Raw genomic sequence first — 15,106 nt, forward strand, 5'->3', positions numbered from 1 at the left:
ATCAATGGCAAGCCGACTTAGCCGATTTTCAAAAGCTATCGAGATATAATTCGGGGTCTCGCTACGTGCTATGTATAATCGATGTGTTTAGTAAACAAGCTATGGTAGTAACAGTTAAAGATAAAAAGGGTAAAACAATTGCAGAAGCATTACATAAGATCCTTGATTTAGGACGTCTACCTAAAAGAATACAAAGTGATCACGGTAATGAGTTTGTGTGTAAAGAAGTTCAATTGGAATTAAAAAGAAGAAAAATACAATTCTTCGCCACTCATTCAGAATTGAAAGCGTCGGTAGTGGAACGTTTTATAAGAACATTAAAATCTCGACTGTACCGTTATTTTACTCAATATAATACTTTAAAATACATAGATATTTTAGATCGCATAATAAACGCTTATAACCACAGTTACCACAGGTCAATTAAATGTAAGCCCGTGGAAGTTACTCCTGACAACCGCTGAAATATGGAAAACTCTATACAAATCTGTTAATTTTTCACCACCGTTTAGTTACGCTTTCGAAATCGGTGACATTTGCCGGATAAGCAAAAATTTAAATACGTTTGAGAAAAAATATAAACCAAATTTTACAACAGAACTGTTTAAAATAACTGAAAGATTACCACGTGACCCACCGGTATATAAACTGGTAGATTTAAATTCAATTCCCATTTCCGGTGTTTTCTACCGCGAGGAGGTTCAGATTGTTGGCAAAGACTTGAAAGATTGTTATTTCGAAATCGAGAAAGTGTTGAAAAAGAGAAAGAAATCAGGCGGTGCAACTGAACTCTACGTAAAGTGGAGAGATTACGACACGTCGTTTAATTCTTGGATACAGGAAGTTGATTTAAAATGAGTTTCTACATTACACTACCTTCCGATTCGTCATCCATGTATTATGCCGATAATACGGTTAGTAAATTTCGAACGTATTTACCTGAACCGTTGAGATTCGAGGAGTCGTACGAAGTTGGGTTAGCGGAAATTAGCTATCCTCGAACATGGTACAACATACGAAAACGGAATAAAATGACTATTAGGGACCCTCTTAGCCCCGATAGAGAGGTTAAGATCCCTGCGGGTTATTATAAAACTCCTCAAGAATTACTAGAAGTTATGAATGCTAACGAACGTCAAGATAAACCTACCGGTTACTTCAAGACTCCAGAAGAATTAATACAAGCCATGGGCGATTTAGAACATGATAAAGCAACATTTGCATATATAAATTATTCCAGTCGTGTAAAGGTTAAAACAAAACCTAAAATTACCGTAGAATTAGATCCGGAACTCGCGATTATGTTAGGATTTAGTGATAGTAGAGATAAAGAATGCATCATTGATAAATCAATGTTAGCCCCTTACCCAGTCGACATGGATGCTGGTTTACATTCATTGTTCGTTTACTCTGATCTAGTTGCAAGAAGTATTGTAGGAGATTTATTAGTACCTTTACTGAGAATCATAAGTGTGGACGGGAAAAACGAATCGAGCGGAAAAACAGTTACGAAAATATTTTCACAACCTCATTATCTTTCAGTCGTGTCTAATAATATCAAGATGATTGAAATTAATATTATGGACGACTTAGGCGAGCCAATACAGTTCCAGCGAGGAAAAGCTCATGTCGTCTTACATTTTAGACCTCGAAAAATGTGGAACTCATTATAAACCGCGCTATCGCTCACGCTATCTTATCATTCTAGCTAGGGAGAGCAGAGAGTTAACATCATGAAGCCAGCGTATTCCCCTTCGAGAACCGATTACGAAAGTTACTATTTAAACCAAGTTGGCTTCGGTGGTATACCCGTCTATAGAGGGTTAGCAACTCAGAAAGGTTACGGATTGGGCAATATATTAGCTTCTGCATTTAGATTCGCGGTACCGTTACTAAAAAAAGGTGCCTCGTATCTAGGGAAAAAACTTTTAAGTACCGGAGCTAAGGTAGCTACAGATGTTGTCAGCGGAATTCCCATTAAAACGGCGTTTAAAACACATTCTTTAAGTGCCGGAAAAGAAACCATAGCTTCCGCTGCCGATGAAGTTAAGAGAATGACAGGTTCCGGTTATAAAAAGAAACGTACTCGGCCTAAAAGTGCCAGTTTAGTAGCAGCCAAGTCGAAGAAAAGACGGTTTCATAAACGTTCCGATATATTTTCATAATTATGTCTCTTCTACATCCACATTCTACTGAATGTATGAATTCAGAGTTAGATTTATTTCAAGTGCCCATGACCCAGTCGTCGATCATCGGCGGTGAATGGGTACAGTATAGTCCAATATCAAATATCGCTGATAACGCTTCAATTACATTTTGTATTAGCGGTAATTCTGAAACCTACATTGACCTCTCTCAAACTCTACTACACGTTCAAGTTAAAATTACTAAAGATAATGGGGACCTTCCTCAAGCAGCGGTCGCTGGTGCAGGACAAGTGGCTGGAACTCCAGCTGATAACATCGCGCCTGAGAACTTGTTCTTACACTCGCTTTTTAGTGATGTACACGTTTTTCTTAACGAAAGGTCAATAACACCCTCCAGTCAAAATTACTCTTTTAAGAGTTTTATACAGACGCTTTTAACGTTCGGAGATTCTGCTAAACAAAGTTATTTAACGAGTTCACTGTTCTATCGAGACACGCCTGGAAAAATAGACTCTTATTTTGATAATGATGGGTTCGCGAAGCGTGCGAGTTTCGCACAAAAGGGTGTGATTGATATGATGGGTATTGTACATACAGACATATGCCAACAGCCGCGTTTTCTTTTAAATATGGTGGATTTAAAATTTAAATTCGATAAAAATAGAACTGCATTTTGCGTTCACTCCGATTCCAAATGTAAAGTCGAGATTTCATCAGCTTCACTTTATCTGAGAAAAATAAAAGTGATACCGGAGTTGTCGCTTGCTCACGCCAAAGCTCTGCAATACGGAACCGCTAAATATCCAATAACTCGTTCCGAGTGTACTTCATTTTCTATACCGAAGGGACTTATGGCTAGTGTGCAAGATCATTTATTCACGGGGCAAGTACCGAAAAAAATCGTTATCGGTTTTGTGGATCAGAGGGCCTTCTTGGGAGACTTAAAAAAGTCGCCATATAACTTCCAACATTTTGATTTGTCATGCATTGGTTTATATGTGGATGGCGGTAGCGTACCGCACAAAGCATTGGCTTTAAATTTTGAGGAAAATCAATATATTCAAGCTTATTGCAATCTATTCATTCAAACTAATCAATGGAATGTTGATGAAGGGAACCAGATAAGTCGCGAAGACTACGCTAATGGAAATTCTTTATTTGCGTATAATCTTACATCCGATCTGAACAGCAGTGCAAACCACTTTCATCTCGTGAAAAACAGTAATCTGAGATTAGAATTAAAATTCGCGAAACCATTACCTGAGACGGTGTCGGTAATAATTTACGCCGAATTCCAAAATTTAATTGAAATAGATAAGAACCGTTCAGTAATTTTTGACTACAGTAATTGATGGACTCACTTCAAATATCTAAAATTCTCGAAGTAGATAAGAATACTAGAAGTTTATTCCGAGGTGTGTTTGCCTCAGATAAATTACCTAAATATGTTAAATCATATCCTTCTTTGTTTATTGTGAATACTGATACTAGTAATGGTCCGGGTCAACACTGGATTGCAATATACTTTTCAAAAAGTTACAGTACAGAGATTTGGGACTCTTTCGGGAATCCACCAGACTACTTTAAATTTAATGATTTTGTTGAACGAAATAGTAAGACTGTAACTTTCAGTTCAAAGCAATTACAGAGTAGTACTAGTAATACATGCGGCGGATTTTGTGTCTATTTCGCTATAAACAGGTGTAATGGAATTGAAATGTATGAAATTGTTTCGAGGTTTAAGAATGATAAGAATGTAAATGAAAAAATGATAAAAGATTTTATGTACAAAAAGTATTCAATAAAGTGAAATATAATTTTATTATTCTGTTTACAAATGCTTTTAAAACAATATTTATTCATTTCTAAAATTGCAGATTTCGGGGTACTAATGCTCGTTCCACCTAAAGAGAATAATGTTTAAATTAAGGCACACTGAACAAGGTCGTAGCTAAGCAGAGCACGGATCTCTGGAGGCCACTGGTGTGTTATGTTCTAGGAGCACCAAAACATAATTTTCTATAAACAATTTAAATTATGTTAGGGGCACCAAACTAGCACTCGCTCAGGATGCAATTTCTGTTGGTTACGACCTTGGTACTGGATACTTAGTTATTTAAATATCTCACCCATATGTATTCTTGTAAAGAATGCATTTTCCAGCGGATTTCTTCTAGGTTTACTTCGTAATCAAATATTACTAGAACGGATCTATCCCTGAGTTCCGAATGAACTATGACTGCATCGGGGTGATTTGTCAAAGCTATGCATATAAGTCCATGCACGTCAGGTAAAAGAAATTCAGTCCAATGCTCCTCGTTTTGTCGTTCAGACTCCGCAAATGTTAACGAATATCTGAGAGCATAGACTGGTACAGAAGCCGACGCCATTTTACAATAATTTGATTTTGCGCCGTTTATTGTTCCGTAAAAGAAAGAATGAATTTTACTTTACCCTGCAAAACCCTTTTATTATAATTTCAGGAGCTCCTATCTATTCATACTTTGGCCTAAGATTTATTTGGGAATATATTTAGAGTAGTTTGAAGATCTAAATAAACTTTTCATACTTAGACAAAATTTGAAATATTTTTTTAATCTGGTAGAAAATACAGAAACTTGGGTTTTCAATTTAAGCCACTTGAACCGAAACCTTTATTTCCTCTAGCAGTTTCACCTAGTCCCTGTATAAAATAATACTTTAAAAAAGCATTATTACGTTATAAACAGACTTACAGTACACTCTACGGCTTCCGGATATAGAACCCGCTCACAAATCAACTGCGCCACTTTGTCACCCCTCGATATTTTGAACACATGTTGGCTGTGATTAATCAAAATTACTCCAACAGGACCAGTGTAATCCCTATCGATTACACCTGCCATAACATCGATGCCGCTGCGTATTGCCAGACTGGAACGCGGCGCTAATTTTTTAATTCATAGAATGAATTAAAGGTAAATAATTTTAGCAACCATAAATAATTACCTATACGTCCATATGTACCCTCAGGTACCTCAATACATATATCCGTTTCAACTAAAATTCTCTCTCCGGCGGGTAATTCATAACAATACGCGCTACGTAAATCTAGACCCGCCGACTCCACCGACGCCCGTGTTGGCGTAAAAGCGTTTGCCGAAAGTTTAACAAATTGAAGTTTGTTTCTAGAGTCCATTTCCCCGGTATTAGTAAATATTTTATACAAATTAACTTCTAAGTTTAAGGGAAATATGAATTTAGCTCACAAATAAAATCCTTTTATAGTACTTTGAAGGACTCTTCGTACGTTTTGAACTTTAGTAAAATTACAAACAATAATCTAAGATGCCCTTTAAAGTTAAATTCCTTATAGTACTTTGAAGGACTCTTCGTACGTTTTGAACTTTAGTAAAATTACAAACAATAATCTAAGATGCCCTTTAAAGTTAAATTCCTTTAGAAATTATCGGTAAAACCACTTATTTCAAGTATTTTCACAATCCGTTTGGCTTAATAGTTTTGATTAAAAAATACACGAAGATTTAGTATATAAATCGAGGACCAAAGTGAAGAAAATTAATGTTCCCCTCAAAGCCGTCTTAAAATGGGAGAAAATAAGAATGTTGAAAAAACGTCTTTACGTTTTACTTTTTTTCCGGAAAAATGTGAAATTTTTGATTTTAAATTTAGGGAAATGAAGGAATTCATAAGTTTTGTTTTTAATTGGAAAGACAACGTGATAGAAAACGAAGAACAAAATTCGTTAGATTTAGTTCTACCGTACCCCAAGAGCACGGAAAACGCTCGGAAGATGTTGGGGACAGCATCCAATTTCATAGAGGTAAATATTTAAATTTTCAATTAAAAATTGCAAATCCTATGATATTATTATCATTAAGGTGGTAAGGCTGGACCCGAATATGTCTAAAGACGAAACCGATCGTGCAATTCGCTTCGCTCGTCTTTTTGGATCACCTTCCGTTTCCGGAAATAGGGGGGACGTTGCTGAAGATGGTGCACAAAAACATTCCTCTACAAAACGCTTTACACCGTACCAAAAAAAATAAAAAATAAAATGTAATTTTTTATGCTTTATTAAATGCATTTTTGACTATGGTACTATAATGTACGAAATTATTTTTCTTTTTCTTTGATAATTAATATAATACACTTAGGGAGTGTACGTAATACAAATTTAATAGATAACTTTAAGGAATTATTTGATATCTTTATGTCCATGAGCCAGGGTGCGGATTCCACAAGGTAAGATATACCTTTTATCGTCATTAGGTGATAGACACAATTTTCGTATGTTGAGTGTGAAGAGGTTATGTTTGAAACTGGCAATACGTTTCATGTCGACTAATGTGAGTTGTTGATCAAACAGACATATTTCATAATCCTCATGGCGAATGACGTTTCTTATAACATTTTTAGCTATTCCCTTGCAGACTTTTTTATGATTTAGTATTGACTCCAGCGATTTCCCCAAAAACATCTCCTTTTCTATTTCGCTTTTAGCTTTCGATTCACCATACAGTTTCAAGGAATATAATTTTGGACGGAGTCCAACAAAGCTCTGAATTAGTTTTTCATTCGTTTCACTTTTAAATTTCCCCAATTCTTTTTTATTTTTGATGGAATAGAGGAAGTGGGTTGAGGGGAAATCAGAAAAATCGAAATATTCCTCATATTTTTCGAGGTCTCTGTACAAATCCTCGGTTTGTATGTTGTAGGTTAGACTATCTATAATAGAAAATTATATTAAAGCGCCTGAAATAAATTTGTACGTTTTTTATGTGGTACCTGTATCTGTGAAGAGTAGAGTGGCTTTACTGTCGTATTTTTGTTTTATAAAACCGTAATGGAACTGGTACATAAACAACTTGGATAAATCAAGGATGCTGAAACCAGTATAAATTGGTCGGTTGAGCTTCAGTTTTATTCTTTTTTTATGAACTCCGGCTAAATCCTCGTTAAATATTTTGAAATGATCAAACGTCGGTGAACTGGCCACCTTTAACATTCTATCAGCTTTGTGTATAAGCTCAAAGTTAATATGTTTACGTAAGTTTTCCATAGTTTTCCTTTGAAAAGAAAAATAGTTAGTTTTACTTTAATTAATTAAATTTTAGATCACTTACCCGAAAACGGAGTTAACCATCAACTTCCAGAAGTTCTTTTCAAAGGTATTTTTAGCCATTTTCCTTTGCTCGGTATTAAATCTAACATATTTTTCGAGCCATTTTCCTTGAGTGAATGACAAAACTCGATGTACTTTGGATATTTTCATCCCCAACTCTACATAATATTTTAAGTTACGATAGTGCACTACGTATTTCTCTTTATTGTTTAAATTAGGGAGAAGCTTTGGTAGACTAGACTTCTCCTTAATATTTAAATGTTTTAAAAGAGCTTTAGAGTACGGGGATAACATATCGCGCGTTATGACCTTAGATTCAGCGGCTAAGGGAAGGTCATTGTGTAATTCATGTAATTGTGTTGGATAAGTTAAATCAACCTGAAAGTGATAACAATAATAAAAATTGTAAATATCAAGTTCAATTGAATAGTTCATACCTCTAAAATGTATCCGGTTACAGAATCGTCTGGAATATTTTGAATATTATCTCCAACCAACTGTAAGTCTTCGTCGTGTACCCATTGAAAATCACCTAGAGGTAGTGCCTCACACATAGCAGTGCCATATAGATTATTACAATCTTACGTCGATAAAATAATAGAACAAATTATTAGCATAAAAATTAAACAAATCATTAATATAAAAATAAAATAAATTATGTTACCTAAATAACATATATAGCTACTATCAATAGTTTTATCAAAAGATTCGGGCATATATTTGTTATTAGCCTCTGAATATCTAGTGGATATCATAGACACACCACCTCTTATACCTATAAAATTATATATTTATAAAATTAGTTAATTGTATAGTTAAATTTAATAATTAAAATACCTTTCTCAATAAATAAGTGTTGATCTATATCATCTAAAAGATCAAGACGAACTTCAGTCATCTTCAACGCCGCTTGCCAAGCTAAACCTAATTAAAAGCGTATTAATTTTAATAATATTTATAGGAAGATAATAAAGCCACACCTGGTGCCGTGTACGCGTGAGCGGGATCCAATTTAAAATTGGTCATGGAAAGGGTTCGAAAGTTTTCAAACACGTCCGCTAACAGCAACGCATCGCATTTTACATAGAGTTTAGTGTATTCACCTAACACAAAAATTAAACATAATGCATTTGAAATATATTATTTAAAGGTAATTTCACCTAAAGTGGGAATATTGAAGATTTCCCAAACATTTTGAGCGTGTAAATAATCAGCTTCCAAAATATGCTCTCCTTTAAGGGAACTGTAGAACGCCTTTCGAGGCGGTAAGGTTTTATCCTGAAACTTAGTTTCGGTATCCAGATATTCATAAGGGAAAACTCCCTTCCTCAATAACAACTGAATTTTTTCGTTGTCAAAATATTTCCCAATGATAGGAAATTTACTTGGTCCTTCCTTCGCTAGATTCGAAACTAAATGTTCTAGCGAATCAGGGAGGAAACGAAAACTGTCTAGGAATCTGAAAGACCCTATAAACACAATTTTATTTTAGTCATGTTTTTAATAAAATATAAACAGTATTACCCAAAGAGAGAGAAATATAAGTTTCGTCTGTAGAGGGGATGCAGCTAAGTTTTTGATTCTTATATCGTCCAATATCTTTACATATTAAGTGGAGATCATATCTACGTTGTTTTTAAATTTTATTATAATTTTTTTAGTGTTCAACTATTTAACTTACCGGCTTAGATTATGAATGAAAATGGGGATGAAATCTGGAACCTTTAATTTTAGATTACAGATAGCGTGGCTCGGTCCTCTGTATTTCCCCGTAAAATGGCAATGATCTCGCACTGGCGACGAATCCGATTGGTTAAGTGGCATTCGACAAATGTAGCAATCTCGAGCGGTGCGAAATTGTTGTTCTTCCTCAGAAGTCATAATTATCGGTACGTTGGTCTTTAGAAGGACAGTTAGTTCTTTCTCCAATTCCAGTAACGCTTCAATAAATTTCGAAGTCGCGTCCAAACCTAGGTAACAGTTGTTTCGAACAGGTGCACCTAATATATATCACCATTAAAATTCATATATACGGCTTGTAATCGGTAACTTCTTACCATCTGGTCCTACAAGAACCCAAGAATACCCGCAGCTGATGTGCTGGTTTAATTTTGTGGTGTTTGACATGTTAGGGTCTGGATTACAACCTTGAAATTTGGGGAGGATGGACTCGAAGTCGGCGTACAAAGTGTACCCCACCTACGCATTTGATTATAAAATAAATAATAACTCTTATTATTCGGATATTATAACTAACCTTAATTTCCCAAGCAATCTTCTCATAGGATAGAACCTTATCTTTCGGGAAAAATGTTTTCTGCGCACCATGAGGTGTACACTCTTCGATATGAGAGTTGCGTCGTAATTCAGCTCCATTTCCACTGAACCGGTGTAAGCATAGCCTTATAAGACATTAAAAGTAATAAAGTAGTCCACCTCGTACAGATATTAGTCTAGAACATTAATTACCTGCAATAATATGACGTACCTCGATGCTTATTTAAGTGTTGTAAAAGTTTGCTGAGGCTGCGTATTAAGCAGTAATGTTTGTACTCCCCCCGGGAAATTAGTAAAAGGTCAACTTCCCTATCTTTATTGCATTTGTTTGTACTGACAAAAAGTGGATATAGATCCCCCGCAAATCCAAACACGTTTATTGATAAATTATTATTTAACTCAAATTTTTTAAGAACTCGAGAGCTTAATTCAAAGGGAAAAACCACGCCACTCGTATCCAGTTCGTTCTCGTATGGACGATATTTAGAAACACGATTAGGATTGTCTTTCTTATTAATAGGGTACAGCTTTGCCAGTATTGACCACAAAAAACATTTTTCATCATCCGTATTTTTTACGTTGAGAATTGCATGACGTTTAGCTAATTTTGGGGGTATTTCTAGAAATGACGAGGTATGACCACCGCGTAAGGGCTGATACGATGTGATATTTAGTTCAGCATACAGCAGATGATCGATTACCCAACCTGATCCTATATTGAAAATAATATATTTAGTTTCAACGGTAAACAGACTAAAAAATTAAAATACCTGATCCCTCAAAGTTTTCAGCGGCGGTTTGAATTGCCTGCACGCAATCGTCCATCTGATCCTCTATGACGTCAGACATCAGAGTGGTATACATAGTGCTGCGAAAATATGGGCGTACTTCCGCTGATTGTTCATCGCCAGTTAATGGTCGCGAATACACGGCTCTAACTATTAAAAACCATTTAACACCGCGTCTATTTTGAAGCTGTTCCATCAAAAAATCTCGAAAAGCGCACCTATGATTGTTAATAAACATAGCAACATCAATATCGTATTCTTCCGCATTGAAGCGGACAGACGCTAACGTATTGTTTAAGGCCCGAGCAAAACTAGGGGACCCTGGAGGTGTCTCATCAAGAGTAGGTGAAGTCGGCTCTGGGGCTGGTGAACGTGTGGATGTGGATTGTATTGGATCTGGAGTGGACGGTCTCGAAGAACTATGTGTTGGATTGGGAGTTGAGGGACCCGGTTTGTCTAGATCATGCACACGCTTATGTCGTGTTATATGCTCTAGTCTAGTAAAGCTCCTATCACACACCTCACACTTAAATTTTTTGTCCCCATGTTGTTCTTAAATGTGGCGAGTTAGACTTCTTTTTATATTGAAATTTTTTTCACAAATAGGACATGAATGATTCGCTTTAGGCATACTAAAAATATGGATACGCTAAGAGTGAATAGACTAACCTTTAATGACTACGACATTTTCAGGAACCCCATTTTATATTAAACACAAGTGTTTTGAATGTCGCTCTTGGGGTGTATCTAATCACAAAACGAGAATTCTCAAGATTAGTGTCTTGAGCAACGATATGTATCTTACAACATCGGAAAACGATACGCGTTCCATATTAAACTTCGAACATCAATATGATCAAATCTAATAGATATGAATTTATCGCATCTTAAGTAGCGGTATGGAATTATCTCAAATCTCAAAACAAGATGGGTAGGCGTTATAAGATATGTTTCACTTCAACACCAAAAAGGAGGGGTAGGCACAGTTCCTTTTTATAACAGGGTGAATAGGTAGGGTCCCGTAGACTTAACATAGGGGGGGTTTGAAGCCATACCCCCACTTCTATACTACTATTGTACAAAAAAAAATTTAAAAAACTTTACAAAAAGGGCTATAAGTCACTGTTGACTTGGCCCTTGCAACTCTCAACAATGTAAAATCAAATAATTAACAATAAACGAACTTGAACTTGAACTTGAACAAAACAGAGCTGCCAGGCTTATTTATATCAATAATTATTCAAGTTTATTGATTTGTTAATCAATTGCTAGTTTCAATGTTTCTTCAAAACCCTGTTTGACTGAAGAAATTTACCAAAATTTGGCATTTCAACACGGCAATCTCCCAGATAAATGGATTTTGGAGCTGTAAATATTCATAATTCTTAAGAATTAATTCAAAATTTATATTTATTTTCTTAGTGTGGTTAACAAAACAGAGCTGCCAGGCTTATTTATATCAATAATTATTCAAGTTTATTGATTTGTTAATCAATTGCTAGTTTCAATGTTTCTTCAAAACCCTGTTTGACTGAAGAAATTTACCAAAATTTGGCATTTCAACACGGCAATCTCCCAGATAAATGGATTTTGGAGCTGTAAATATTCATAATTCTTAAGAATTAATTCAAAATTTATATTTATTTTCTTAGTGTGGTTAACAAAACAGAGCTGCCAGGCTTATTTATATCAATAATTATTCAAGTTTATTGATTTGTTAATCAATTGCTAGTTTCAATGTTTCTTCAAAACCCTGTTTGACTGAAGAAATTTACCAAAATTTGGCATTTCAACACGGCAATCTCCCAGATAAATGGATTTTGGAGCTGTAAATATTCATAATTCTTAAGAATTAATTCAAAATTTATATTTATTTTCTTAGTGTGGTTAACAAAACAGAGCTGCCAGGCTTATTTATATCAATAATTATTCAAGTTTATTGATTTGTTAATCAGTTGCTAGTGTCAATATTTCTTCAAAACCATGTTTGACTGAAGAAATTTACCAAAATTTGGCATTTCACACGGCAATCTGCCAGATAAATGGATTTTGGAGCTGGAATTTATTCAAAATTTATATTTATTTTCTTAGTGTGGTTAACAAAACAGAGCTGCCAGGCTTATTTATATCATTAATTATTCAAGTTTATTGATTTGTTAATCAATTGCTAGTGTCAATATTTCTTCAAAACCATGTTTGACTGAAGAAATTTACCAAAATTTGTTATTTCAACACGGCAATCTTTCAGATAAATGGATTTTGGAGCTGTAAATATTCATAATTCTTAAGAATTAATTCAAAATTTATATTTATTTTCTTAGTGTGGTTAACAAAACAGGGCTGCCAGGCTTATTTATATCAATAATTATTAAGGTTTATTGATTTGTTAATCAGTTGCTAGTGTCAATGTTTCTTCAAAACCCTATTTGACTGAAGAAATTTACCAAAATTTGGCATTTCAACACGGCAATCTCCCAGATAAATGGATTTTGGAGCTGGAAATATTCATAATTCTTAAGAATTAATTCAAAATTTATATTTGTTTTCTTAGTGTGGTTAACAAAACAGGGCTGCCAGGCTTATTTAAATCAATAATTATTAAGTTTTATTGATTTGTTAATCAGTTGCTAATGTCAATGTTTCTTCAAAACCCTGTTTGACTGAAGAAATTTACCAAAATTTGGCATTTCAACACGGCAATCTCCCAGATAAATGGATTTTGGAGCAGTAAATATTCATAATTCTTAATAATTAATTCAAAATTTATATTTATTTTCTTAGTGTGGTTAACAAAACAGAGCTGCCAGGCTTATTTATATCAATTATTATTCAAGTTTATTGATTTGTTAATCAATTGCTAGTGTCAATGTATTTTCAAAACCTTGTTTGACTGAAGAAATTTACCAAAATTTGGCATTTCACACGGCAATCTGCCAGATAAATGGATTTTGGAGCTGGAATTAATTCAAAATTTATATTTATTTTCTTTGTGTGGTTAACAAAACAGAGCTGCCAGGCTTATTTATATCATTAATTATTCAAGTTTATTGATTTGTTAATCACTTGCTAGTGTCAATATTTCTTCAAAACCATGTTTGACTGAAGAAATTTACCAAAATTTGGCATTTCAGATAAATGGATTTTGGAGCTGTAAATATTCATAATTCTTAAGAATTAATTCAAAATTTATATTTATTTTCTTAGTGTGGTTAACAAAACAGAGCTGCCAGGCTTATTTATATCAATAATTATTCAAGTTTATTGATTTGTTAATCAGTTGCTAGTGTCAATATTTCTTCAAAACCATGTTTGACTGAAGAAATTTACCAAAATTTGGCATTTCACACGGCAATCTGCCAGATAAATGGATTTTGGAGCTGGAATTTATTCAAAATTTATATTTATTTTCTTAGTGTGGTTAACAAAACAGAGCTGCCAGGCTTATTTATATCATTAATTATTCAAGTTTATTGATTTGTTAATCAATTGCTAGTGTCAATATTTCTTCAAAACCATGTTTGACTGAAGAAATTTACCAAAATTTGGCATTTCAACACGGCAATCTTTCAGATAAATGGATTTTGGAGCTGTAAATATTCATAATTCTTAAGAATTAATTCAAAATTTATATTTATTTTCTTAGTGTGGTTAACAAAACAGGGCTGCCAGGCTTATTTATATCAATAATTATTAAGGTTTATTGATTTGTTAATCAGTTGCTAGTGTCAATGTTTCTTCAAAACCCTGTTTGACTGAAGAAATTTACCAAAATTTGGCATTTCAACACGGCAATCTCCCAGATAAATGGATTTTGGAGCTGGAAATATTCATAATTCTTAAGAATTAATTCAAAATTTATATTTGTTTTCTTAGTGTGGTTAACAAAACAGGGCTGCCAGGCTTATTTAAATCAATAATTATTAAGTTTTATTGATTTGTTAATCAGTTGCTAATGTCAATGTTTCTTCAAAACCCTGTTTGACTGAAGAAATTTACCAAAATTTGGCATTTCAACACGGCAATCTCCCAGATAAATGGATTTTGGAGCTGTAAATATTCATAATTCTTAAGAATTAATTCAAAATTTATATTTATTTTCTTAGTGTGGTTAACAAAACAGAGCTGCCAGGCTTATTTATATCAATAATTATTCAAGTTTATTGATTTGTTAATCAATTGCTAGTTTCAATGTTTCTTCAAAACCCTGTTTGACTGAAGAAATTTACCAAAATTTGGCATTTCAACACGGCAATCTCCCAGATAAATGGATTTTGGAGCTGTAAATATTCATAATTCTTAAGAATTAATTCAAAATTTATATTTATTTTCTTAGTGTGGTTAACAAAACAGAGCTGCCAGGCTTATTTATATCAATAATTATTCAAGTTTATTGATTTGTTAATCAGTTGCTAGTGTCAATATTTCTTCAAAACCATGTTTGACTGAAGAAATTTACCAAAATTTGGCATTTCACACGGCAATCTGCCAGATAAATGGATTTTGGAGCTGGAATTTATTCAAAATTTATATTTATTTTCTTAGTGTGGTTAACAAAACAGAGCTGCCAGGCTTATTTATATCATTAATTATTCAAGTTTATTGATTTGTTAATCAATTGCTAGTGTCAATATTTCTTCAAAACCATGTTTGACTGAAGAAATTTACCAAAATTTGTTATTTCAACACGGCAATCTTTCAGATAAATGGATTTTGGAGCTGTAAATATTCATAATTCTTAAGAATTAATTCAAAATTTATATTTATTTTCT

At 33.8% G+C, this 15,106-nt stretch overlaps 2 protein-coding genes across 2 annotated transcripts; one reads left to right on the plus strand and one right to left on the minus strand.

The window, feature by feature from the left end:
- The first annotated feature begins 2,167 nt into the window (after nucleotides 1-2,167).
- On the plus strand, nucleotides 2,168-3,499 carry LOC149925339 (uncharacterized protein F54H12.2-like). Its single transcript, XM_090161729.1, has 2 exons — nucleotides 2,168-2,679; nucleotides 2,812-3,499. The coding sequence occupies exons 1-2, from the start codon at nucleotides 2,168-2,170 to the stop codon at nucleotides 3,497-3,499; spliced, it is 1,200 nt and encodes a 399-aa protein (XP_090017855.1).
- Nucleotides 3,500-6,345: 2,846 nt separating this feature from the next.
- Nucleotides 6,346-11,169, minus strand: LOC149925340 (uncharacterized). Its single transcript, XM_090161730.1, has 15 exons — nucleotides 11,143-11,169; nucleotides 10,320-10,863; nucleotides 9,742-10,261; nucleotides 9,530-9,674; nucleotides 9,330-9,471; nucleotides 8,954-9,242; nucleotides 8,797-8,897; nucleotides 8,433-8,741; nucleotides 8,253-8,375; nucleotides 8,110-8,196; nucleotides 7,937-8,047; nucleotides 7,710-7,852; nucleotides 7,274-7,650; nucleotides 6,936-7,216; nucleotides 6,346-6,875 (listed from the first exon to the last, which is right to left on the minus strand). Exons 1-15 carry the CDS (start codon nucleotides 11,167-11,169, stop codon nucleotides 6,346-6,348), a joined length of 3,729 nt encoding a protein of 1,242 aa, XP_090017856.1.
- Nucleotides 11,170-15,106: the final 3,937 nt, after the last annotated feature.

Source organism: Leiobunum rupestre, chromosome 10 (assembly GCF_980474605.1).
Source record: "Leiobunum rupestre chromosome 10, qqLeiRupe1.1.hap1, whole genome shotgun sequence".
Classification (NCBI taxonomy): domain Eukaryota; kingdom Metazoa; phylum Arthropoda; class Arachnida; order Opiliones; family Sclerosomatidae; genus Leiobunum; species Leiobunum rupestre.